Source organism: Silurus meridionalis, chromosome 21, assembly GCF_014805685.1.
Source record: "Silurus meridionalis isolate SWU-2019-XX chromosome 21, ASM1480568v1, whole genome shotgun sequence".
NCBI lineage: Eukaryota > Metazoa > Chordata > Actinopteri > Siluriformes > Siluridae > Silurus > Silurus meridionalis.
Window position 1 is genome coordinate 5,729,996 of NC_060904.1, and position 23,621 is coordinate 5,753,616.

Genomic DNA, 23,621 nt, shown 5'->3' on the forward strand with positions numbered 1-23,621 from the left:
TATAAAGTGGTTCATAATTGATTTGGCAAAGGTTTTTTGACGGATGCGCTTCCTGGTGCAATTTTATCTCGGCATGTGACCAGCACTGAGTGTGCAATGGCTTGTGCAAACCCCCAGTGCCTGAGCCAGTTCACTCTCGGTATTCGAACCCAAGCCACTGCAGTAGGAATGTAATATTCTTGGTCATTAGATGACAACTGAACACATTAAATATCTTATCTTATCTTATCGTATCGTATCGTATCGTATCGTATCGTATCGTATCGTATCGTATCTTACCTTACCTTACCTTATCTTATCTTATCTTATCTTACCAAACCAATAAAACACTTACGTACTTGAAAGCTACAACTAATGTAAATGGAAAAAAATACACATACCTACATATATTAACATATAATAATATGTAAATATATTTTCCAAGGCTATCGTGTATTACTTAAATGTGGAAAATTCAATGCTAAAAAAGTGATTCTATTAAAGCTAATCCAGACTAACTTTAATGAAAGCAGACGGTGCAATTTGCGACCCAGATGGGAAAATACGCAGCAGTCAGAAGGTAAAAAGATGAAAAGGTAACCTGCCTGAAAGTTTGTTGGCAGAAATATGTGTTTTTCAGTTCAGTGACGTGATACTAGAGCATAATCACTTGGCCAAAAACACTCCAGAAAGCTCAACAATATACCACAGATGTAATAACATGATGCAATGCAATTCAATCCTCAATATGTAAAAAAAACAAAAAAACAACAAAAAAAAAACAATTTATGATGCAGTGCTACAGATGGGTGCAAAAGTTTAGAGTCATGACCAGTAGCAAAAGTGCAGTTATTTTAAGTTGAGAACAGTATGGATGATAAAACATAACATATGGCACCCATGTACTGGTTTATGTGTTCAGGAGAGATTAAATTTGTCTGAAAGTCAAAAAAAATTTGTCAATAGTCTGTTACACAATACATCAAAAGTCTCAGCCTGTGAATCCTCCAAAGGCCTATGACATAAATTAAGGACAAAAGGAAAAAAATGACAAGGTAAGAACCAGAAAACCAATTCTGAAAAGAAGTAACTAGATCAATGAAAGAAAAGTGTAGCATGAACAAAGACACACTGGAATATGGGGCAAGTTAGTGCAGAAGGAGGCCATCACTTAACTGTCAAATACAGTCCATCATTCTTTATTGAGGGAAAATCTGACATAAGTGGACAGTTTACAATGAAATTTTGCTATTACAATGAATTTCATGTATTCATTATTTAATAAATGCTTTATCCTGGTCAGAGTTAAATCCATAATTCTGGTCACGAACCTCATCTGCTAACTTAATCACATCAAAATGCAATATAGATGCACCAGTCGTTCCAGTTTAATAAAACCCGAGGCACCTGGATTAAACTTGTTCAGGTAGAAACTCATAATGATGATGATAGCGAATATTGCGATGCTGCTGCTGATGATGACAAGATTATCTGGAACTTTAATTGGACCCAAACATTTGTGTTTTTTTTAACCAATCCTTACATAAAATCCAACAAATGCTTTGAACAGGTTCTCAACACTGATACCTTCATCTTGCCAAAGTATATGTAACCTTCTGGCCATTAGAATATTAGACATGTACAAAACCTTTGTGAACAGGAAGCCCAACCCTTAAGGGCTCAACCCAAATAATGAAAAGCACAGAATGATAAGAAAGTGGGAAAGAAAAATACAAAGATCATGCTTTTATTCTTAATTTAAAGGGCATGAGAAAAAGAGAGAGATGGCGTGTGTCACTAATAACCAAATCCTTGCAATTTCTCTTCCACCGCCATCAGCATCTGAGGTCGTTTTTCTTCAGAGTGTGAGAATGAAACAAAGTTCTCACATCTGTTTTTTGGCCAAAAGTTCAAACAGCAAGTTATTTTTACCCTTTTAAGTAAATCATTACTTTAAAGCCTCTAGCTGATTTGATTATTGATAAAAAAAATTTCAAAGTAGCGTGATACTCCCTTCTGTCAATCTAATTGATATTATATACTAACGTGAGGGCCGTGTGAAAGAGAAGTGTGAGAAAAGTCTAGGCCATGAATTTTTCTTATTTACTTTTTCAATTTTGAAAACCTAATCCAATACTGTCAAAATAATATGTCTCCAAAAGACCCAAGACATAATATTTTTGGTATTGAGATAAAAGTCTGTCCTAAATGTAAGTCAGCACAAAGGCAGCCATCTTGAAAGTTTCTTTATTTGGAGTCTATCTAAAGCACTGCATTGAAAAGATAATTCAAAATAGGCTCAAGAATTTAAAGCTGGCTAAATAATTATCCCGGCAATATGACTGGTAACGCTGAAGGTGTATTTGAGTCTGTGTTAAGCTTGGAAAAATCAAACACATTATAGCAAGTGCTATGATTAAGTGAAAATTCAGATGAGGTCTGTACTCTGTAGAATTTTATACAACAGTCTGTTCTGATTTACTAATTTGATTGGTCTAGTGTCATTCCAAGAGTTTCTGTCACCACACTGAAATGTTTTACTTTGTGATGTTCCTGTTTTTCTGTGCTTGCTGATTAAAATTCCACTTCCTAAGTCGTGTTGGTTATGGCAGACATGGCAAAAGATACATTTACCATAAATATAAATAAGGAACAACCAATTTCACCAAAAGCATCAAACACGTACACATTAATGTGAGCTAGCTAGCCTGTGAAAGTGGCTTCTATTTTTGCTTCAAAATATTTCTCTATACTTTGACTGAAATACTTACTCAGTATTCATTTATTTTTTTTCAATTTTTGACATCCATGCTCTTGTTAATGCGTAAATAAACACTTCAAAATATCGAATGCATTTTAAATTTGTGCTTGTTACATTCCCATTGTTTTGTTTATTGCCTTTATGATTCAAATGTACTGAAGGGGCTGACAGGTTAGCAGTGCTAACAATCTTGTGCTTTGATTGTTCTGGGTGCTGCTTATACTGTAAATTATATGCTCTGCTCTTCTGGTTAGTTTCTTGTTTTTAATTGGTTAATTTTCAGCCACCATTAAATAATGGAAAAGCTTTTACCTGTAGTCGAACAGCATTTTGTACCCATAGACAGTAGAACAGAATAGAGAGAAGAGAAACATACTATAGAGGACAACACAAACACAACACTAGCAAATGTTAGTGCTTTAGTATATCATGAGATTACATAATATTGAATTATTAATTGTTTATTAATTAATAAAAAAGTTTCACTGTACAACTCGGCCTTCGTATTTTAGTCCAAAGTAGACTGAGAGTGCCTGCTTAATGAATAAAGGTAAACTGCAAATTATTTTTTAAATAAAGAAAGATTACTTATGGTTTCATCTAAAAGATTAAGATTTTCTTGAGAAAAGACCACAAACACCATATACCATAGTTGTTTCGGTTTGACTTCGAAGATACTCAGTGTAGTAACAGTACAGCTAGTTTTCTTTCTAAGTCTGCCTGATGTGAAACACAGTAAGAGCACTGAGCTCCAGAAAAAAATGATAGAAAATTATTTTAAAAGTCATAAATATAAAAAAGGGAAGGTTGGATGAAGAAGAATCGGCAAGCACATCTGTTAGAGCAATTGTTATGTAAATGAATTGCCAGTTGTGTGATAGAAACCAAAGGTTTTTTGTCATGAACTTTTCCTGTTTGGTTCATCAGCTTGGTCTTTGTGTTCACCTGTTACTTAATGTTAAAATCATTTCTGAAAATACAAAGCAAGCTAAGAAATGGCAATGCTTTGGGTTACTGTTCAATTGGTACAGCAGTACCTCAGATAGATGTTTGTAATGATTGAGGGTCTGGCTAACTAACATTACTAGCTAGCAATACTTTACCAAGCTTGCTAATCCAGTAATATCATGTGGCTTGCTGCCTAAAACTGGAAGTGATTAGCAATAAAAGTAAGTATGCAGGTGTGTAGTTGTGGTTTAATCGTTTGATTCCTGTTATTATTGTTAGAGCCATTCTTATTTCTTGTTTTGACTGCTGCATTTTAGTTACGTCTGTAACAAGTTGAATTCAGTTATTTCTCGGTATAAGGCTTCTGTCAGAAGCTGAGGTGAGATGGATGCAAATGCAGTTCGGCACTTTTATACAAAGGGCAGGCAAATAAATCCAAAACAAAACCAAGTCAAAAAGTCAAAATCAACAACATGGAACAGAAAGGCCTGGTGAAGACATTCAGCATAGCACTGAGCAATAGTTTGTGCCAAACACAGAAAATTAAGGGGTTTAAATATACAACTAATCAATGAGCAAACTGGAAACAGGTAAGAGTAATCGGAAAACCAATGACAAAACATGGGTGGAGACAAGACATGAATCAAAACAATAACACACGTGGCAATCATAAACAAACAACCGTTTGGAGGAGCATGCCATAACACTGTGGTCTGCTTGCAGTGCTCTGCACGAGAGGGAAATATGTGACCGATACACCCTTTGATAATGCCTTTAGATGCTCTTGGTGGTCCAAAGTCTGGGTAGAACATTTAAGTAAAGCCCAAGGATCTGAGACAGGTGAGCAGTTGCATACTGGCGTGAAGCAGTTTTGAGACTCAAAGCACTTTTGTACATCGCTCTGGATAAGGGCGTCTGATAAATGCTGCAAATGTAAATATAAATGAAGCAGGCGGTGAGACAGTAGATATATTAAGGCTGTGGAAGTCTTGGTTACTACTTGTTGTGCCTTTAGGCTCTAGAGGGAGCTTTGCATGGAAGTGTGGTTCCGTTTGGTCTCAAACCCTCCTATCTGTATAGTAACTTGTGAACTGCAGGCTTGGTCTGCTCATTCCAAGTTGGGGTTAAACTGCACCACTTTTAGGGGGCATACAAACTTAATTATGCTTCTTAGACCCAGGTTGCCTGAGGTGACCAGAAACTTTGCTGACTGGCAATCTTGGCTGGTGAACCAAAACAACAAGATCCTTATCCAGTGCTGCTTTTGGGGCTTGGGGTTTAGCAGGCTTTCAAAATAAAATTGACACTGTACAGAACAGCTCAGTAAAGACAGGCCCATTAACACTAAACAATACTTCATGCCAAACACAGAAACATGAGCATTTATATATAAAAACTAATCAAGAGGCGAACTGAAAGCAGGTGATAGTAATCTGGAAACACAAGAGAGACAACCAATGACTGGACATGGTTGGAGACAAGACATGAATCAAAACAAAAACACACATGGCACTTGTAAACAAACATAACATTTCAGGAAAATGTGCTGTAATGGCATGTGCTGCTTATGAACACTGAGCTGCTCGGCTTACGGCTCTCTGTTCTGGTTAAGGAAGAAGTACATAAAACCTTCCTTCCTGTTCAGGGATAAAGGTACCACCTATACAGATATACACATAACGTATATAGATATACCACATGTTTAGAGAGTATATTCGGGGTCAATTGAAACCAAATATATTATATATGTTGCAATTGTAAGATACTAGTGTATACTTATAATGTCACCTCTTCTTACTGCCTCTAACAATGCACACATATTTAGAGTTCTGCCAACCTTAAGACCAGTACTTTCTGTGTTGATCTAGATCAACTCGTGTATCATAGAATAACAATGAATAGAATAGCCTTTATTTGTCACATATACTTTACAAGACAGTGAAATTCTTTTCTTTGCCTATCCCAGCTTGTTCAGAAGCAGGGGTCAGAGAGCAGGGTCAGCAGCCTTGTTCGAATGCCCAAGAGAGGCAGCTTGACGATACCAGGGCTTAAACCCCCGACCTTCTAATCAGTAACCCAACACCTTAAACACTGAGCTACCACTTCCCACAATGTCACTAAAATTTAACTTTCCTACATTTTGAATCTCTGAGGTGAGCTATAATGTAATGTGATGTCACTATTGAAATACAATAGGAAAGCCTATATTAATGCAAGGTGGAGGACATGGAGATAAATGATCTTACTGTCTGTTTTAATGTCTGGAGCTGGATGTCTGGATACCCTAAGCTACCAGCACATTGCATGACAAGCTCATTATGGGCACGCTAAACAGAATATGAGACTCAGCACCAGGAACCTAAAGCTCTAAAACAATGAAGCAATGAACTCATGACACAGACACCGAAACTCTGAAAAGAGTACTTGGAACTTAAAAATCTGGAACACTGAATGTAACCCAGAACTTCCAATTTATAACAAAGAACCTGGAACTGAGAACATAGAATCTGGAACTCAGAACTTGAAATGTGCAATTCAGAACTCTTGGAACTTCTGATGAACCTTGAAATGTCAGCATGTATAGCTAAAAATGGGGAACTCACTTGGAAGACTATAACTAAAATTGTTGAACCTGAAATCATCTTATTCAAATATGAAGCTAGCCTAAAACAAAACCAAAAAAATCTAAAAGCTCCTTGCAGTGTTATTAGAATGGAGTTCAGTGTGGAACAAAATACATTGGAACAAAAGACGTGGAGCTCAAGCATTTGGATCGACCTCTAAATCAAAAACCAGAAATTCAAAACATGGAGCTGAGATCAAAATGCTTATCTAGGAAGATTTAAATAAAAGTTTATGGAATCAGACAGATGCACTTATCTAGAGCAACTTATAAATATCTGTTTTAAACATCTGAATAGATTAGGGTTAAGTGCCTTGCTCAAAAGCCCAGGAGCAGCAGTTTGGCGCTATTGGGATTTAAACTCAACCTTTTCATTAGAAGTTTAATATCTTAAACCAATGAGCTACCACTTTCACTTATACTTGGCTTATACTAGAGTCAAAGTGTCAACTTTTTATTATAGCCATTCCAATGGAAAGCATAAGGTGCTCATATATAAAGCTTTAAAACTAGGAAACAGATTACAAACTTCCAGGCAAAAAACAACATTCAATCCAAGGAGAATTAATACACAAACTGGATCTATACAACAAGGTACAAATGGGGGAAAAATGTCTGAGAACTAAGTTTAGACATGGGGAACATTTTCATGTTTGCTTGTATACATTAGACGCTTGTGTGAAATGTCTGAATGTGGATGCAAAGCTTACCTTATTCCCTCTTTTATATGCCATCAAAGATCTCCAGAAATGTGTTATATATTGAGTGGCTCGAAAGGAATGTCACATGTTAGAAATAGAAACAGAAAAGTTTGTGTGTGTGTGTGTGTGTGTGTGTGTGTGTGTGTGTGTGTGTGTGTATGGGAAGAGTTTTGCTTTAAAGTAAAACCTGGCTAGTTATGTAACTGTTTCTTGTCATATTGAATGTTTCTTTTAACTGTACACTTTTATTACATAATACAGTATTTTTGTACATTCTAATACCTGCTTTAGTTTCTGGGTAAATCATTATGAGCTGACAGTAAAGTTGTCTAAACAGTCTAGCTAATTATACAACTGCCAAACAGATCTCGTAACTAGCTCAATTTAACCAATTTATGTGCATAGATATATACTTGCATTGCTTGCAATTTTAAATACATGCATTAGCTGGTGCCCCCTAACCCCCAACCACCATCACACCCCGATTATCATTTTGACTTTGTCCTTCCACAATGGGCATAATACAGGTTTCACAATCAGTGAAACTTACAATATCACATGTCTGGCTATTTGAAAATATTTAAGTATAAGCCGGTATACTTTAAGGCTTTCATGTAAGAAACACATCTTTGGCTCAATAAAGCAATTAACAGTGTTGTCTAGTGCTAAATTAACATTTTTTGTTTTGGATATTGTTATATAATGTATATATGTACAATAAATATATACATACAGTGGCAGGTAGCATGTATGGAACATATATATTTAAAGAACTGAGATTTCTTATTCTCGAGTGAGGCGGTGATGAGAAAAAGCTTTTGTAGCTTAGTGTTTGCACTCCGTTCAAGGGCTTTGCTTTATTACCTGCACTTAACAAAGCTCAAGTACAAAATCTTAAAAGTAAAAAGTAATAAAGACCCCCTTACTAAGTGCTTGAAATCATGTATCCAGACAACATAGTGGGAAAACATGCGAAGGGATACAAGTTGGACTGGTAAACCAAATGTACTAACACTAGCTTGTAAAATGTTGTTCAAATGCTTTGGAAAGAAACTATGGCTGCAAGTTTTGCTATTTTGGTGTGACCTAGTTTTAACTTGCTGTTGCTAAGTGTTTGAAGGGTTAGAAATCAGGAAACTTCTTCCATTTGTCTCACTTGGGCACTATGTGGAACCATACAGTAGTGTTTCTTTTACAAAAAAAAAAGTATTTCAGGTAAAACACTTGTAGAAAGCTCGAAACCACTAAAGAACCTTTTTTTTAAAGATTGTACAAAGCCATTAAAAAATAGTGGCATAAAATTTATATTTTCCAAACAGGTTCCAAATGAAGCAACTTAAAGGTGTGATCATTGAGAAGCAATGTGAATACCATACATTTGACTTCAACAATAAAAAGGGCTTTGAAGATGACTCTCTTTGGCTTTGAGACTGAGCTAAATTAATATTATACTGGTGAGAAGCAAACACAAAAAAAAAACGACAAATAAATATGTTTCCTCAGCTTTTTCTCAGTCTCTTACTGACTGTCTTCAATATAACAAGGAATACTGTTTAAGGTGCATAAAATGGGGAGATTTTGTGATATAAATACAGTAAAAATAATAAAATGTATTGGATAAAATGAATTAGAAAATTTCATTTTAGCACATTTTACACACAGTATAACGAAATTGTCCCTCTATAATCTAGTCATTTCTGTGCTGCATGCAACAAAAAGTGCCTTATTGCATTTTTATTCAGTTTAAAGCTGACAGATGGTCTGAATTCGACCTCTGGGAGTAACACTGGATGTACATCAGAAATATACATAAACATTATTTCATTTAAGGCTCATGCCAAAACTTACATTTCCAGATAGCATCCATAGCTCATGAAAAAAGAAAACCTTTTCTCAAATCTCAAAAATCTCAAAACATGACACTTGCCCCAGTTTCTAATGAGCCCTGGGCACGAAAAACTCATTTCAGCTCTCATTCAAAGCCATATTCTTTTTTTTAAAAGATAACTCTTAAGTGATTTTCCTAGACAAGTTGCTCTCAGCCAAGAGAGGAAAGAGAAACCGAATCCTTCGGGTGGAGAATCACAGCTGTGAATCTGGGGCTGATGGACGTTTCTGTTCATCTCTTTGTGCTGGAGAGAAAAAGGAAAATTACAGCTGCACTCCAAGTAAATCAATTTTCTGTCTGTATCTTTTACAATGCGACTGAACTCCTTGACTCGGCTTTCTCATCCAGAGGCGATCGTAGGTTTCGTTGCATGACAGGATGTGACCTGATAGGTTGCCTACCTTGGAAAACAATGAAATTAATTTGGCTATATAGAATTGCACTGTGGGATTCTTTCAAATTCTTTCTCAAATCCCAGCCTTTCAATGCAAGAGGTTGCAGAAATTTCATAAAATTGTAGGTATTGCATCTAGCTATTGTAATGACTAACACAGGTAACTTGCAGTAGCAACACAAAATCTCCCACATGCATGTCTGAATATTACTAATTATTATTATTTTTTAAGTATGCAAGAAAAATGCTAGTAAGTGGGAGGATTTTATTTATTGCAAGTGGAACCAACCAGTCAGTTGAAGGCCTCATGGTCTATTTCCATACCATGCACAGTGTTTCTTAATATCATTGTTCAGATAATTTTGAACATGATTGTGTCACATTTATTTAATTCAGAATTAGCAAATGTACTAGTTTTAATTAGGAAACTATCTTATTTACATCTTGGTGGAACAACCAATTCAAATCCAAAGAGTATATAACTGCACACTTTGTAAAGCAGTATAGAATTTTGAATATGAGTGATATCATAAGATATTGAGGAACAGTGTTGTGCTAGTTACAAAAAAATAATTACTAGTTACAGTTACTCGTTACTTCATTTAAAAAGTAACTTAGTTACTTTGTTGATTACTTACACCAAAAAGTAATGCATTACTGTTAAAAGTAACTTTTTAGTTACTTTTTTAAAGAACCTTCTTTAATGTTTCCATTAATGCCCTTTTATGCGTTTTGGTCTATACAAACACAAAACTGACTTAAACACAGTCATTTGTAAACACTATTTTATTTAAGTCAGACCAGCACAAACTGAATATATCACAAGCATTTCTGAAATAAAGAACAAAACAAGCTGAATAATATATTCACAATCAAAATCTAAAGTGGCTTCTGCATCATAAAAGCTGTTGTGTTGAGCTCTTAAAAATGTTCCTTTCACAGCTTAAGTATAAAAACTATCAACAATGTAGAACAGAACACCGGGTTAGCTTCTAGCTTCTAGCATGGAGTTTCTGGAGGAGCTTCAACAGATTGGAGTTGCCGTTTATCGCAGTAGATACGACCTTCGAACCAGAAAGACACAGCTTACATTTGCCCTAAAAGTTTTTGTCTTTATACTCAACTAAAGTGAAATAATGAGCATATTTCCACTTTGAGAAACTCGTCTTGCTCTCACCTCGACTCGCCATTACTGCCGCCCAGACCTAAATAAACGGAGACACGCCCACAGTGCGTCTTCTTCGTGTATACAGAGGGTAATCCGGTAATCTACCAATCCTACAATGCGACGCAGCTGTAAGCATGTTAGACTGTAGTCTACACTTCAGCCGAAATTCATTCATTTAAAAAAGTAACGGGTAATGCACCACACAGTAACGGTAACGAAGTTACGCTTTGATGCCCAACACTGTTGAGAAATCATCAGAAAGAAATATTTAGGTTTATTCAATATTCAACGTTTGGCTGAAATCCAAATACACATACAGATACAGAGGCACATTTGAGACACAGATTAGATATAGATATAGAGATCATAACATTTTTACACCCCTAGCTATCATGATTTCATATTATTTCAAAATAGTGATTGGCAGAGACTGACATTCCTTTTTATTTAGCATTTGTTTGCACGCTGCAAAAAAAATAAATCATTTTAGCAATTAAAAACTAGCTTGAATAAAGTCACATTTATCTAGTATTTCTTATTAAAAGAGTACAATAAAGTGAAGAGAAAAATCATTGAACCTATTTCTGGACAATACTTTTTGCAAGCTTGGAGTTTTCTTATTCTACTGGCAGATCTTTTGGCTGAATGTAGCTAGCTTTTTAATTACAGTGTCTACAATGTCTAACTAATTTGACCTGACTGGACACTGGCCCTATCAGAACCCATATCCTATCATACTAAACAGTCATTTGAAAAGAGTACAAAAATACAGGCTCCCTTGATTGCATTTATTTAGATTTGTACAATACTTTTGAATGTTTTGACCGCTTTGCTTTCAGTGTAGACCATATATGGTCTAGAAAACATACTACATTAAAAAAAAAACAATTATCAGCCCATATTTTGGGGCTTCCACTATTATGCAACAACAAAAAAATTACACATAGCTCAGTGTTAATAAATTGTGACACTCTGTTGTTGTTACTGTATATAGCGGAAACCATGAAAATTCAGCTGGACTTAAGAATGTTTGTAGTGTCATTTAATCAAGCAGAACCATTTCCTAAGTAACATATTAGCGTGTGTGAGGGGAATATTGATATTCTTGATGTGTTTCTTTCTTTTTCATTTTCAAGACTTTAAGCTTTAAGACAGCTGGATTATATGCTGAGTGCCCATCTTTGTGAGCTGCCTGGCAAAAAATACATTGGTTGTGTATTGACAATAATAAAATAACATTTTAACAAAAATCGTAAAAAAAAAAATGAAGCATTGTACACACAGTCTCGCAAAGACAAAGATCTGATTTCATTCGGTTCTCGTAGCCTCATAGCAGACTTTCCCAGTAACACACATTACAGAAAACTATCCATCTGCTAGATTTCACCATGCAGTGGGACTGTGGCATGATTTCAGGCTTTACACAGCATCACTTCCAAGAAAGTTTGGAAACGATGGGTTTTTAGAGAGCAAGCGCAGCGGGGGAGGGGGCTGGGGGTCAGTGAAATCCTGCGTCACTCTGCTTTAATTTGTTCACCAGCTGCCAATGAAAATGATGACCTGCTGAAGGGCCTCAGCTGCTGGCACTGTGGACACTCAGGCATGCCAACCCTCCTGGAATCCAGTGCTGAACAAGTGTCGTCTTTACAGTAGAGCAAATTATAATAAATACGAGAAAGAAACAAATAGATTTGAGCGACCGGGCTCTTGCCAGGCCATAAAAATCTGTTGGACTTCTTTCAAGTGTTCACACATGTTCAAACAACTGTTACATTACTGTGTGACCATATGGAGCCTTGGGTCAGTGTGGGATCTGATAAAGTTCTCACACACACACACACACACACACACACACACACACACACACACACACACACACACACACACACACACACACAAACACCTTTGTGGCTGAATAAAAAGAAATATTAGCCACCAAAGTCAAAAATGTAGTTTCAGAAAAATGGAGGATATTATAACAGAAAATGAGGCTAAATGTGGTACGACATGTTCAAAAAGACCATACGAATCTTATGGTGTCCACAAACCTTTGTCCAAATAGTGTATTTTTGTCCAAATAGTGTATTAGTGTATTTATATAAACAGTTCACAAAAGCATCTAAAACTGCATGTAGCCATGCAGTGTATTATTGTAGAGGATGATATCAGCCAGTCTAAGTTGAACTAAATGCTAAGTTTCATTGTAGTAGTGTAGAATTAGCATGCACATGCCATTTTACTAGGAATCATCTGCACTGGAGTGCACTTGTTCAGTCAGCTTATCATGTGGCAGCAGCATGATGCATAATATCATGCTGATACAGATCAAGAGCTTCAGTTACTGTTCACATCAAACTTGTCCATAGCATGATTGTTGGTGTAGGCAGGAAACAACAACATCATCCAGTGAGCAGCTGTTCATTAGACTCAAATGTCATGTTCTTTAAAGAGTTCTGAAGAAAATGTCTTATGCTAACAAAGAAATGCTACAGTAACTCTAATAAAACCGTGGTGAGCAGAAAAGCATCTAAGAAAGCAAAGACTACCCAATAGACAAAAGCAGAAGACTACATTAGTTTCCTGTCTGCCAAAAACAGGGATTTACTGTGCAAATGTTCAGCCAAACTCTGAAAAAGCACAGGTGAGGCTAAATCTAGTCTAGTGTTAGTGAACATCTCCCTTTGTAAGCTCACGTTCCACCCACAGTTCTTCTGCTCACAGTTACAAAAGTCCAAACTTTTATTTATAAGTTTTGTAAAAGTGGTCTACTACCTGGAGCAACTCAATTAGTGGTTGAAGCAAAAAGGATTTTTTTGGCAGGATGTTAGTGATCACTTAGTGATTTCCATTCAGTGGCCAGCTTGTTGGCCAATCATTGAGGTAAAAACAGCCAATGCATTGGAAACATTGTTGACTAAAGCTTCATATGTAAACCCTCTTTTTCCCAAGGTGTGTTATTTCCAAGTCTTTAATGCTAATGTGTAACGATTCAGCACATTTTTCTGAAATGGAAACACTGAGCAGTTTTAAAATGTGTGTCTCACTAAAGATTATTCAAGATTTGATAATGATTGTTAAAGTACGTTTAGGGGTATAAATAAGCATAGTGTTCATAAGGTTGTTCATGAAAAAAGTATATATACTGTATATAGATTTTGTCAAGTTTGTCACATAAAATAATTATTTATTAGGATATTACAATGTCTAAAAAGACGTCGTTCCCTGTCCTAAGGTTTGGCGTCACACTTGGCTTTGAGCTCGCAGGCTTTACACAGTGCTGATCTGTGTTTCGGAGGTCAGTGGATTATTCTCTTGCTTATCTTCTGTTTTCTTTTCTACCCGTGCCAGCTGTGCAAACCAAAAGCAGATGTTATGATTAATCCTGCCAGGAAATGGGTGAGAGAAACAAGGCATTACGTCTGCAAGTGATGTATTTCAGGTGATGGGGTGGGACTCTAAGCACCTTCAGAAGCCCTGCAGCCTTTTTTCTTTTTTTTTTTTTTTCTCTTTGCATGACAGTCACTGTGCTATAAAAAGGCAGCAGCTCCTTGCTGAAAGCAGAGTCATCTTGTGTTTTACAACAGGAGGAGTTTTACAGACACTCTGACTTTTGGACACACACACACATTCACATACTCACACATAGGGATAAGGACCTGTTTTTCCAAACAAAGACATTCTGCCATCATTTTAGTCAAGGTATAGACTTTTTAACTGCATCTGGATTGTGCATAGATGTTTTTTTTTTTTTTTTTTTTTTACATCTTAAGCTGCTGAATAAGTCTTTACTCATGGATGAATGTGCTCTTGATCTTTAAAGGTCAGGAAGCTCTTTGGAGTTTTGTAGAGAACTTGTGAAAGTGCACAATCAAGTCAGTGAACCTTTTTTTTTTTGTTTGTTTTGTTTTTTCACTTCTCCAACAGCCAGATCTCGAAGAAAAGGTTTTCCTGAGCCAAAACCTCCAGAAGGTCATGATGAAAGAGCACAGTTTGGCCATCGACTTGCTGCTAATCTGCATGTCCTGTGGAGCAGCAAGTGTACTTGCAGCATTTAATTCTACCGTATCTGCTCCACCATCCACCAGTTTCTCTGACACCAACATGAAATATCACATGGACCGTGCAAACTTGCCAAAACACAGACGGAAGAGGTACATTTCCCAAGACGACCAGCTGGCCATCCTCGATTACCACAACAAAGTCAGAGGAAACGTTTTTCCGCCAGCTTCCAACATGGAATACATGGTAAGCACACATATTGACCTTAAAATCTATTTCTTTCTGATTGATTTCAGACTTGAGTGCTGATGCAAGTTCATTGGGTTCAGATTCTCAGTGCAGGAGGAAATCAGTCTTTCCAGGCACATTATATGGAAAAACATTACTATCATGGAATAGTACAACAGTGCTGACAGATATATTAAGATTAATAGCTAATATTATGACTGTCTAGATCACTTGCTAACTTCTGTTCTTTCCACCCGGGACATTTCTAGTTTGCTACTATGCAGAGGTAAGTTAGGAGCTCAGGATTCCAGATAATTAATGAAACAGTAAATGGGAGGGAATCCACTATGCTAAAGTCATGTGCTTGTCCTAACTGATAAATGCTAGAAATTCCCTTTGCTTCACATGCAACAACAAATGTAAGAAAATTAATTGAAATGAAAACATTATTTAATATACAGAAACAAAAAAACATTGTGCTGATGTATTACATTTCAAAGAAAATTGTCATTTCACATGACCCACATTTTCTTTGGAACGGTCCAAATTCCATCAATCAGAATGCATTTTGGCTCTTAGGAAGATTTTTATGAGCCCAAACAATAGTGAACTAACATTTCCATAATATCTGCTGGAATCTGGAAAATGCTGGTATGCATCACATGAACTGTATGAAATACTGTAATATTTTCAAGAAGATTTCTAAAATGGAATTGTTTTACTGCTTGATTGGATTGTTCAACAATTATTTATTACTGGCAACATTTTTTGTTTAGTCAGCAACATGTGGCATCAAAATATATTGCTAGCACACTAGCATGTTGCGGACACTAGCATGTTGCGGACTACTGTACATCTAATGGCGTCTACATATGTCTAAAAGTTTTCTAGTAGATCTAATGTCTTATAAAGTGCTGACAGCAGTGAAGACAGCTGTGACAGTGACAGCAGTGAAGTAATAGTTTGTCTCTTGTTGCTTATCATGATAATTAAAAACCCCTGAATCATGACCTGGATTGTTTCATTAAGCAGCAGTAAGGGTTGGGTGGGTTTGGCTGCTTGGGTGGGTTTGGCTGCTTGGGTGGGCTTGGTTTTTAAACTGTTTGTTTAAAACTGTAGTTTTGTCTCAATTAAAATGTTTTAAATAGTGTACAATACATGCTTTATAGAATCTGGGTTTTCCTTGACATTAAGTGTGACTATAAATAGATAAAATGTACATTGTCCTTCATTAATAAATGAGTTAGTGTTGGCAAATAGTTGTGTTACACATGCACCAAAACTTTATCATACCATTTCTATTGGTGATGACAACACTAACAAGTACATGTATATTATAGCACCAGCTCCTGTTAACACACATGTAGGAGTATTGGAATGCGGCCTCGGATCTGCGCTTTGCACACAATTTTAGCTGATCTGTGGAAACAAATGTGTCCCTGAACGTCCAGCTAATGTGCAGCTGTTGTGAAGATTCAGATGACCAAGACCACCAAAGTTGCTAAGACTTGAGCTTAAAGAATACTTAGAGATGGTCTAAATAATCTTTTTGAACAATCAATGGTCTTCTGTGTCAAATCACAAAAAATATTTTACGGCAAAAGCCAGGCCATAATTAAAAGAGTCATTTTCACTATTCTATCCGGAAGTATTTAGGGTCATTTCTTTATGACTTGCCAGTTGTTTGGTGATCAGATTTCCTCTTACTGCTTTTAGAAAGGAAATGAAGTGCTTGCATTTCAAAACCACATTATATTTCTTATATGGAGCCCACTATCACATATGATACAGTCTTGAAAATGAAGCAACTAAACTGTAATTTATTTATTTTTTGTTGTTGCTGTTGTTGTTGGATAGTATAGAATCGAGGGTACACCTTTAGCATTTATTTTTATATTTGTAGAAATTAAACATAATGTATAGGTAGATCTTAAGGGCTACAGATTTAAGTACCCAGCTTTACTCTAAAAGCTAATTAAACATACACCGTATGCACCTTCCCAGGTACCCGATGGTTCCCTTTGATGGTTCCAATTTAGTAACTCAAAAAAGTATAGTTTGGTACTGCTTGTGTATTGCGACAGTCATAAATGCTATCGGTTTGTTAGGTCATTCATAAAAGTCACCATGGGAACATGTTTCTTGGCATTATAAGTATGGTTTGGCTTTTAGAGGAAAAAATAAAGTCAATTTTTCACATTTATTCAAAACTGTTTTAAGAATTAAAGTAATTTGATTTAAGCAGTATGAGTAATATAACCACATGAATCAGTCTCTATAGTATTACCAGTGGGGCTTGGGATATGAAGAAGTTTGCACTTTTTCATGTCACTTTGACATGGTGTTTTTTTTTTTACCTATTGATACTCTGCTATAATATTTCTGGACCTGGCTTTAAGGATGTGTGCAGCCGGAAAATTAACAAATTCATAATTAATTGCAACTGATTTAATTGTTCTGTTGTTTTTTTTTCAGGTGTGGGATGAAACCCTTGCTCAGAGAGCAGAACAATGGGCTTCTATGTGTCTTTGGGAACACGGCCCTCGCAATCTTCTCCGATTCCTTGGGCAAAACCTTTCTGTTCGAACTGGAAGGTATGTATAGTACATGCACACCTGCACAGAAATACAACAAGCAAATCCAATTATGAGGTTGAATATGGACATCGTAATATATTAAATGGACAAATATCACACATATAGTATATTACTATAGTTTATCTCATAAATTGGTGGCAAATGAATAGAAATATTAGCTTTTGATTGGGTCTATTTCTCCCTTTACATGGAACGATCACTGAAAATCAGTAGGTGTGGTTTCTTTAGGTTTGAGTCTGCCCCCATTCATATGGCACAATGGCTCACTGTGTGGTTTAATAAGTATAGAATGATGTAAATGATATTCTGTGGTCTTTACAATCATCAATCTTATTTCTAATTTAGTTATTAGAAGTGCTGTGTTCAATAGTGTTTTCCACCACCATCATGAAAGACAGTTATGGTGACCCCTAATAAGATGTTATTTTTATAACTGATTTTGTCACCAAATTCCAACAGTCTGAGATCTGTTTCTCTATTAATTTATCACTTGCTATGCAGCTCAAAGTACCACTTTGTTGTTGGATATTTTAGGTATAGATCCATCCTGCAGCTGGTGAAGCCATGGTATGACGAAGTAAAAGATTATTCATTTCCATATCCACGGGACTGCAATCCCAGGTGCCCTCTTAAATGCTATGGGCCCATGTGCACACATTACACACAGGTGAGTTCATTAAAGATAAAAACACATGCAGTTAACTATGATCATACTTGATTGCAATGATTGCACAAGTGTATTAGGTTAGTTGGTTTATGCAGGTCATCATCAGAATGATGCTTAATGCCTAATAGCAATATTTAATAGTTAAATGTGATTTGGTTTGTTCTTTTCCTGTTTATGGATGTTTCTGATTGGACGGTGATTGCAGATGGTTTGGGCCACATCGAATAAAGTTGGATGTGCCATCCATACGTGTCACAATATGAACGTGTGGGGCTCAGTGTGGAGAAGAGCAACGTATTTGGTGTGCAACTATTCCGGAAAGTAAGTGTGAGCACACACACACACACACACACACACACACACACACACACACACACACACACACACACAAAACATTCTATTTATAGAGTGTAGAGTACTCTGTCATTTGGCTCAAAAAATACTCTTTAGCATGTACCACACCATTCTGCTTGTTTAAAACCTGGGAGTGCTGCTATCTCTGTGATAACCATCTAATCTAATCTAATCTAATCTAATCTAATCTAATCTAATCTAATCTACTGATGTTAGTGTCTATAGTAACAGTTTTTTGATTGTAACATATAAAAATTGCTCCAAATACTCTAAAGCAAATTATAAATAAGAGCCAACATTTCACCAAAAAAAATATTATAAATTTTATGGTGGAATTGAATATCAGTTGAATATCAGGTATCTTCATCATCAGCGCTTGGTAACATCCATGAGTTATAGCTCTTCTATTACATTTTCTTCTACACTGGTAGGTTTCCAACATATCAGGTTTTGTGCTTTAGTTTTTCAGTAATATGACAAAAAATATGGCATATTCTTTTCATAAAATCATTAATAATTAGAGAAAATGAAAATGGAAAATTCAAGCTGCTGTAATCAAGTAATAAAAGGAAATAACTTGTTTTAGTCCACATGAAAATGTGTAAAAAACAAAAACAAAACAAAAAAACACGCAGTGCCATACATAAAAGAAATTCGGAACTTTTTATTTATAGAAAATTAATTATCAAGCTTATAACGGGCCTTAAATTTGCATTACACCACCTTGGTATTGATTAATTTTTTTATGAAGGCATGCCTCATCATGATTTACACTTTACATATTACAAGATAAACTAATAAATAATATGGACCTGTATTAGATATATAGTCAGATTCCACCCACCATTTAGTTTACTTTATACCTATTCATTTAAACACTGTAGCCCATCTGCTGCTCTCTATAATGTGTCAGCTCTCCTCTACCCAATCTGTCAATGAGAAAAAGACCACACAGGACCATTGCTGACCAACAATGGGTTGTTTCTCTACCCCTGTTTCTCTACTGTGTCTGCGACACTGAATTCACTAAACTGCAAGAGAAAACAAAAAAGGGGAAAAAAATAGAAAATCTTTATAATAAACCTAATTAAATGCAGCATTAAACAAAGGAGCTCCAACTTCCTCAAGTCCTGGATATGAAATATTTGCCGATTTTGGTTCACATCAACAAGGATTAAACGGCAATCATATTGGCTTTGGCAGCGTAATAAAAATTTCTGTGTGCAGTTAAGCTGGTTAAAAAGTAAAAAAATATTTTTTTTTATAAAATATAAATATATTGGTTTGGATTAAGTAGCTTAAAAATGTCAACATTTATTCACCTTCATGTAAACTACAAATGTTGAAAAGACTGACGAGAAGCAACTTTTCAAAATGTGAACCGCATTCCGGATAATTATGACGAAAGAAGTACAATTGTTCCCAGTGAGTGGCTGAGCCTGAGGAAACTCACACCAGATGTGTCTCAATATCATAATATTCACTCTTTGGCTGGGGTTTCAATGTCCCATTTATTGCAAGTGGAACAATACTAGAAATGTGTTCCACTATGAATAAAAATAAATATATATATATATATATATATATATATATATATATATATATATATATATATATAGTAAATAAAAGCAATAAGAATTGAAAACAGTTAGGCTGGAAGAAGATAAGTCCATCTGCACTTAACAACATAATGTTTCGTCTAGATTGGTATTTGGGTCGAATTTGTTACCGTAATGTTAAATTCACCTTTATTCCATTTAAAACTTAAGACATTCATAGAACTTCTGGATAAATGTTGATTTTATGAAGGATCTCAGCCTGTGATCGCATGAAAGTAATTTGTTTAATGCAGGATAGTTTTATGGTGGCAGTTTGTGAGGCCAGTAAGCACTATACTCTGAAGCCGATAATTGCAACTGTCTAGATATGTCAACAATGATGAAACACTCTAAGGTCCATACATGCAATGTTGCATTTGGATTGGGCAGGGTCATTAATATGTCAGAAGTTCATAGAAAAGTCTTAATTCATGTATGCATTCATTGGTCATGGCATTTGCAATGCTGGAGAACCTTTTAAAAGGTTTCTAAACCGTTTTAGTAGTTACAAAATCCAACATAGGTTTCAGTGCATGTCAAAAGTCACTGATAGAATTGACCTAATTGTTCTCCTCTATGACATGACAGATGTCAGCTGAACACACAATCTACCCTCTGTTGCGTATAAGGAAAGCACTATCTTCCCTCTTCTGCATACTTGAGCTTACAGATATTCATGATTGGCTAATGTCGCAAGCCCCGCCCTCACAGAGAACACAGTCAGGTCTGGTAATTCTAAATATTGTTTTTTGTTTTTATTGTTTTTAGGGGTAATTGGATCGGTGAAGCTCCATATAAAGTGGGCGTCCCTTGCTCAATGTGCCCTCCCAGTTACGGCGGCTCGTGCAGTAACAACATGTGTGTTCCTGCTGTGAACTCAAACTACCTGCACTGGTTTAAATAAACACACACACAAAACACACAAAACACACAACACACACACACACACACACACACACACACACACACACACACACACACACACACTCACACACACACTCTTGTTCTCTATCCCCCTTGGGAGGATTTGCACAACATTCCTGATTTGTATATATGGATCTATTTAAAATATAACCATGTTTTCCATTTTACTTCTTTCTTCTTATTATTTTTTCTAAATTTTTTAAATTCCTAAATTATTCTGTTAATGAATATATAAATCATGTATTATTTAGGAGTGTGTTATGTGGCAGAAAAATATTAATATTACAATTGTTAACCATGCTTCATTATAGTAAGTCAGTCTGTTTAATGTTATATCATGTCATTTGATTGTGTTATTTTGGTTCATCAGTATGGCTAAAAAGAGATACTTATTTAACTGAACAACCCTAAAGCTTATTATATTGTATTCCCGGCTGACTCAAAATTTCCAGTGTTCGGGAAAGCCAATTCCACTACAGTGATCTAGATGTCAACACACAATATAAGACTTAAAGGCTAATTATATTTTAATCAGTTACCATTACCATTTTTAACCATAATGTGTTTTTAATTTGAATTATAAGTGTGTTAAGTACACTTTTGTAAGTGCAATCCGATCTTTAAGTCTGACTGCCTTTGAGTTCAAAACATATTGGCCAAGGTAAACTGTAAATATTTTTTTTGTATATAATAGTCAGGAAATCATTTAGTTATTTGTTTTTATCTTTTATTATTTAAGTGATTTTTTTTATTGTCCAGCTATAGCACTCCTACATGAATGATTCTAAAGCAAAGAAAACAAAAAGACATCAGTTTGTCCCTCAGGATCGTTTGTCTTTAGTTTACTCAAGGCAGCATTAGTTGTCTGAAATGAGGAACTGATGGATTGTAAAAAAATTATATTTGTTGAATGAGAGTTGTCACAGTTTTATGCGCACTGACTGCTTTTAAACTTGTATTTATCGTTTTCTACCAAACTGCCCTTTCTTTTGTATCTGTATTTTGTACATTCTGAATAAAGTCAGACTTTTCTTTTCTTTGCTTAAACTTATGAACTTGTTTTCTTGTGTCAGTACTGAACACAACCACAAACCACCTTTGTTTATTACACTTTAAATCCTTCTTTACAGAAAGTAATTATATTAACAGAGTTGAACACTCTAGTACGTCATCTTTTAGTTCTATTTCCCATTCAGCATTGTCATGTCTTTATCTAAAACAGGACTACGGCTGAGTTTTATTAAGTAGGCAATTCTTTTAAATCAATCAAAAGGCCTGTGTTCAGGATACCACTAAGGATTTCAGAACGATATGTTTCCCCTCAAGATTTATCAGTACTCATGACTACCGAACCCCTCAAAACCAGAGCGGAAATTTGAAGCCGTAGATGTTGGTATACTCAATAATTCTTTGAGGACTTTCATCTGCATCTGAACAACTGCCAAATACAAACAGACCATCATACAGGCTGGAATTGGCAATTGGAAAAGATGGGAAAAGGGCCCAGGGAAATAATTAGTGTCTACTCATTGTATGTGACGTCCTTCACAAAACCTGATTGTACCATTCCCGTAATTCAGGATCTCCCAAGGTGGAGGATGCGAGTCATTGTGTTTAAGTCTTTTTAGAAGGAATAGAAAGGTCTATTCATGTAAAATGCATTTAAATCATTCTTCCAATTTGGTCATCGCCTACTTCTAAATTCACAGAACACCAATAGCTCATTCTTCACCTTTTAACCATGACTCATGTGAGTGGTCTGTTAAAGGACCTTGAGTGATTCAGTAATACTACGGTAAAACTATGGTTACATGTGCAACCTAAGGTGCAAAGCTATGCATCAAAGCCATATGGATGCATATGCACCTGGGGATGGTTCCACTTCAACAGCCTATATAACTTTATGGAATGATTTGAACTTTAATTATTATCAACAGTCTACTACAATGGCTCAGGACTATTGGCAATGGTAATGATGGTAATGGACTGTGAATGACAACTGTAAGGAATGGAAATTCAAGGCTACACAGTTAATAATGGATTCCCTTTTGAGTCTGGTTCCTATCACACTAGCTCAGATAGTTTTTCCTTGCCACTGTGATCAGTGGCTTGTTCATTGGGAACAAACTTATACATTCTTCTATAGATGCTTTATTTCTGTAAAGCTGCTTTGAGACAATGTCTATTGGTACAGGTGCTATACAAGAAAAAATGATTTGAATTGAATTCAGCACTCATAAACAGACAGCACTCATAAACATAAACATACGTATAAACTGATAATAGATAATAAAGGAACCAGACTGAAATGAGAGAAACCAGACTCAAATGGGAATCTATCATTATCTGGTGTTGATACAATTTTCTTTTAGGTCAAAAATCCCAAAATACTCTGCTAGATAATCACTCGATCAGTGCTTGGTCTTCCTCGTTTCCTCCTTCCCGGTAGCTCCATCCTCAGCATTCTCCTACCAATGTACCCCCTGTCCCTTCTCTGCACATCCAAACCATCTCAATTGCGCCTCCCTCGCCTTGTCTCCAAAACGTCCTACATGCGCTGTCCCTCTAATTAACTCGTTTCTAATCCTATCCATCCTCGTCACTCCCAACAAAACCTCAACATTTTCAGCTCTGCTACCTCCATGATTAATTGCGCAATAATTGAACTTGACCAACATCCACTACTCACAACCATACACACTGCTACTTTAATGCCATTCACTCTCCTGTTGTGACACTGTTTACTGTCACTTTAATTCACCTTAAATCTGCTAGTTTATCAGCAATGTTTA

The 23,621-nt window shown here is 35.9% G+C and overlaps 1 protein-coding gene across 7 annotated transcripts in view; it reads left to right on the forward strand.

Moving 5' to 3' along the window:
• Positions 1 to 21,854, forward strand: part of pi15a (peptidase inhibitor 15a) — a 51,215-nt gene extending 29,361 nt beyond the window's left edge. For 3 of the 7 annotated variants that reach the window (XM_046833598.1, XM_046833597.1, XM_046833599.1), the window contains 5 exons: positions 14,387 to 14,707; positions 17,165 to 17,283; positions 17,821 to 17,953; positions 18,159 to 18,274; positions 20,674 to 21,854. In XM_046833598.1, coding sequence (XP_046689554.1) covers positions 14,387 to 14,707; positions 17,165 to 17,283; positions 17,821 to 17,953; positions 18,159 to 18,274; positions 20,674 to 20,809 — 825 coding nt within the window. In that variant the 3' untranslated portion in view covers positions 20,810 to 21,854. Of the gene's footprint in view, positions 1 to 13,868; positions 14,162 to 14,261; positions 14,283 to 14,386; positions 14,708 to 17,164; positions 17,284 to 17,820; positions 17,954 to 18,158; positions 18,275 to 20,673 lie in introns of those variants that run through there. The other 4 variants (XM_046833602.1, XM_046833603.1, XM_046833600.1 and 1 more) reach the window with 4 other exon arrangements.
• The last annotated feature ends 1,767 nt before the right edge of the window (positions 21,855 to 23,621 follow it).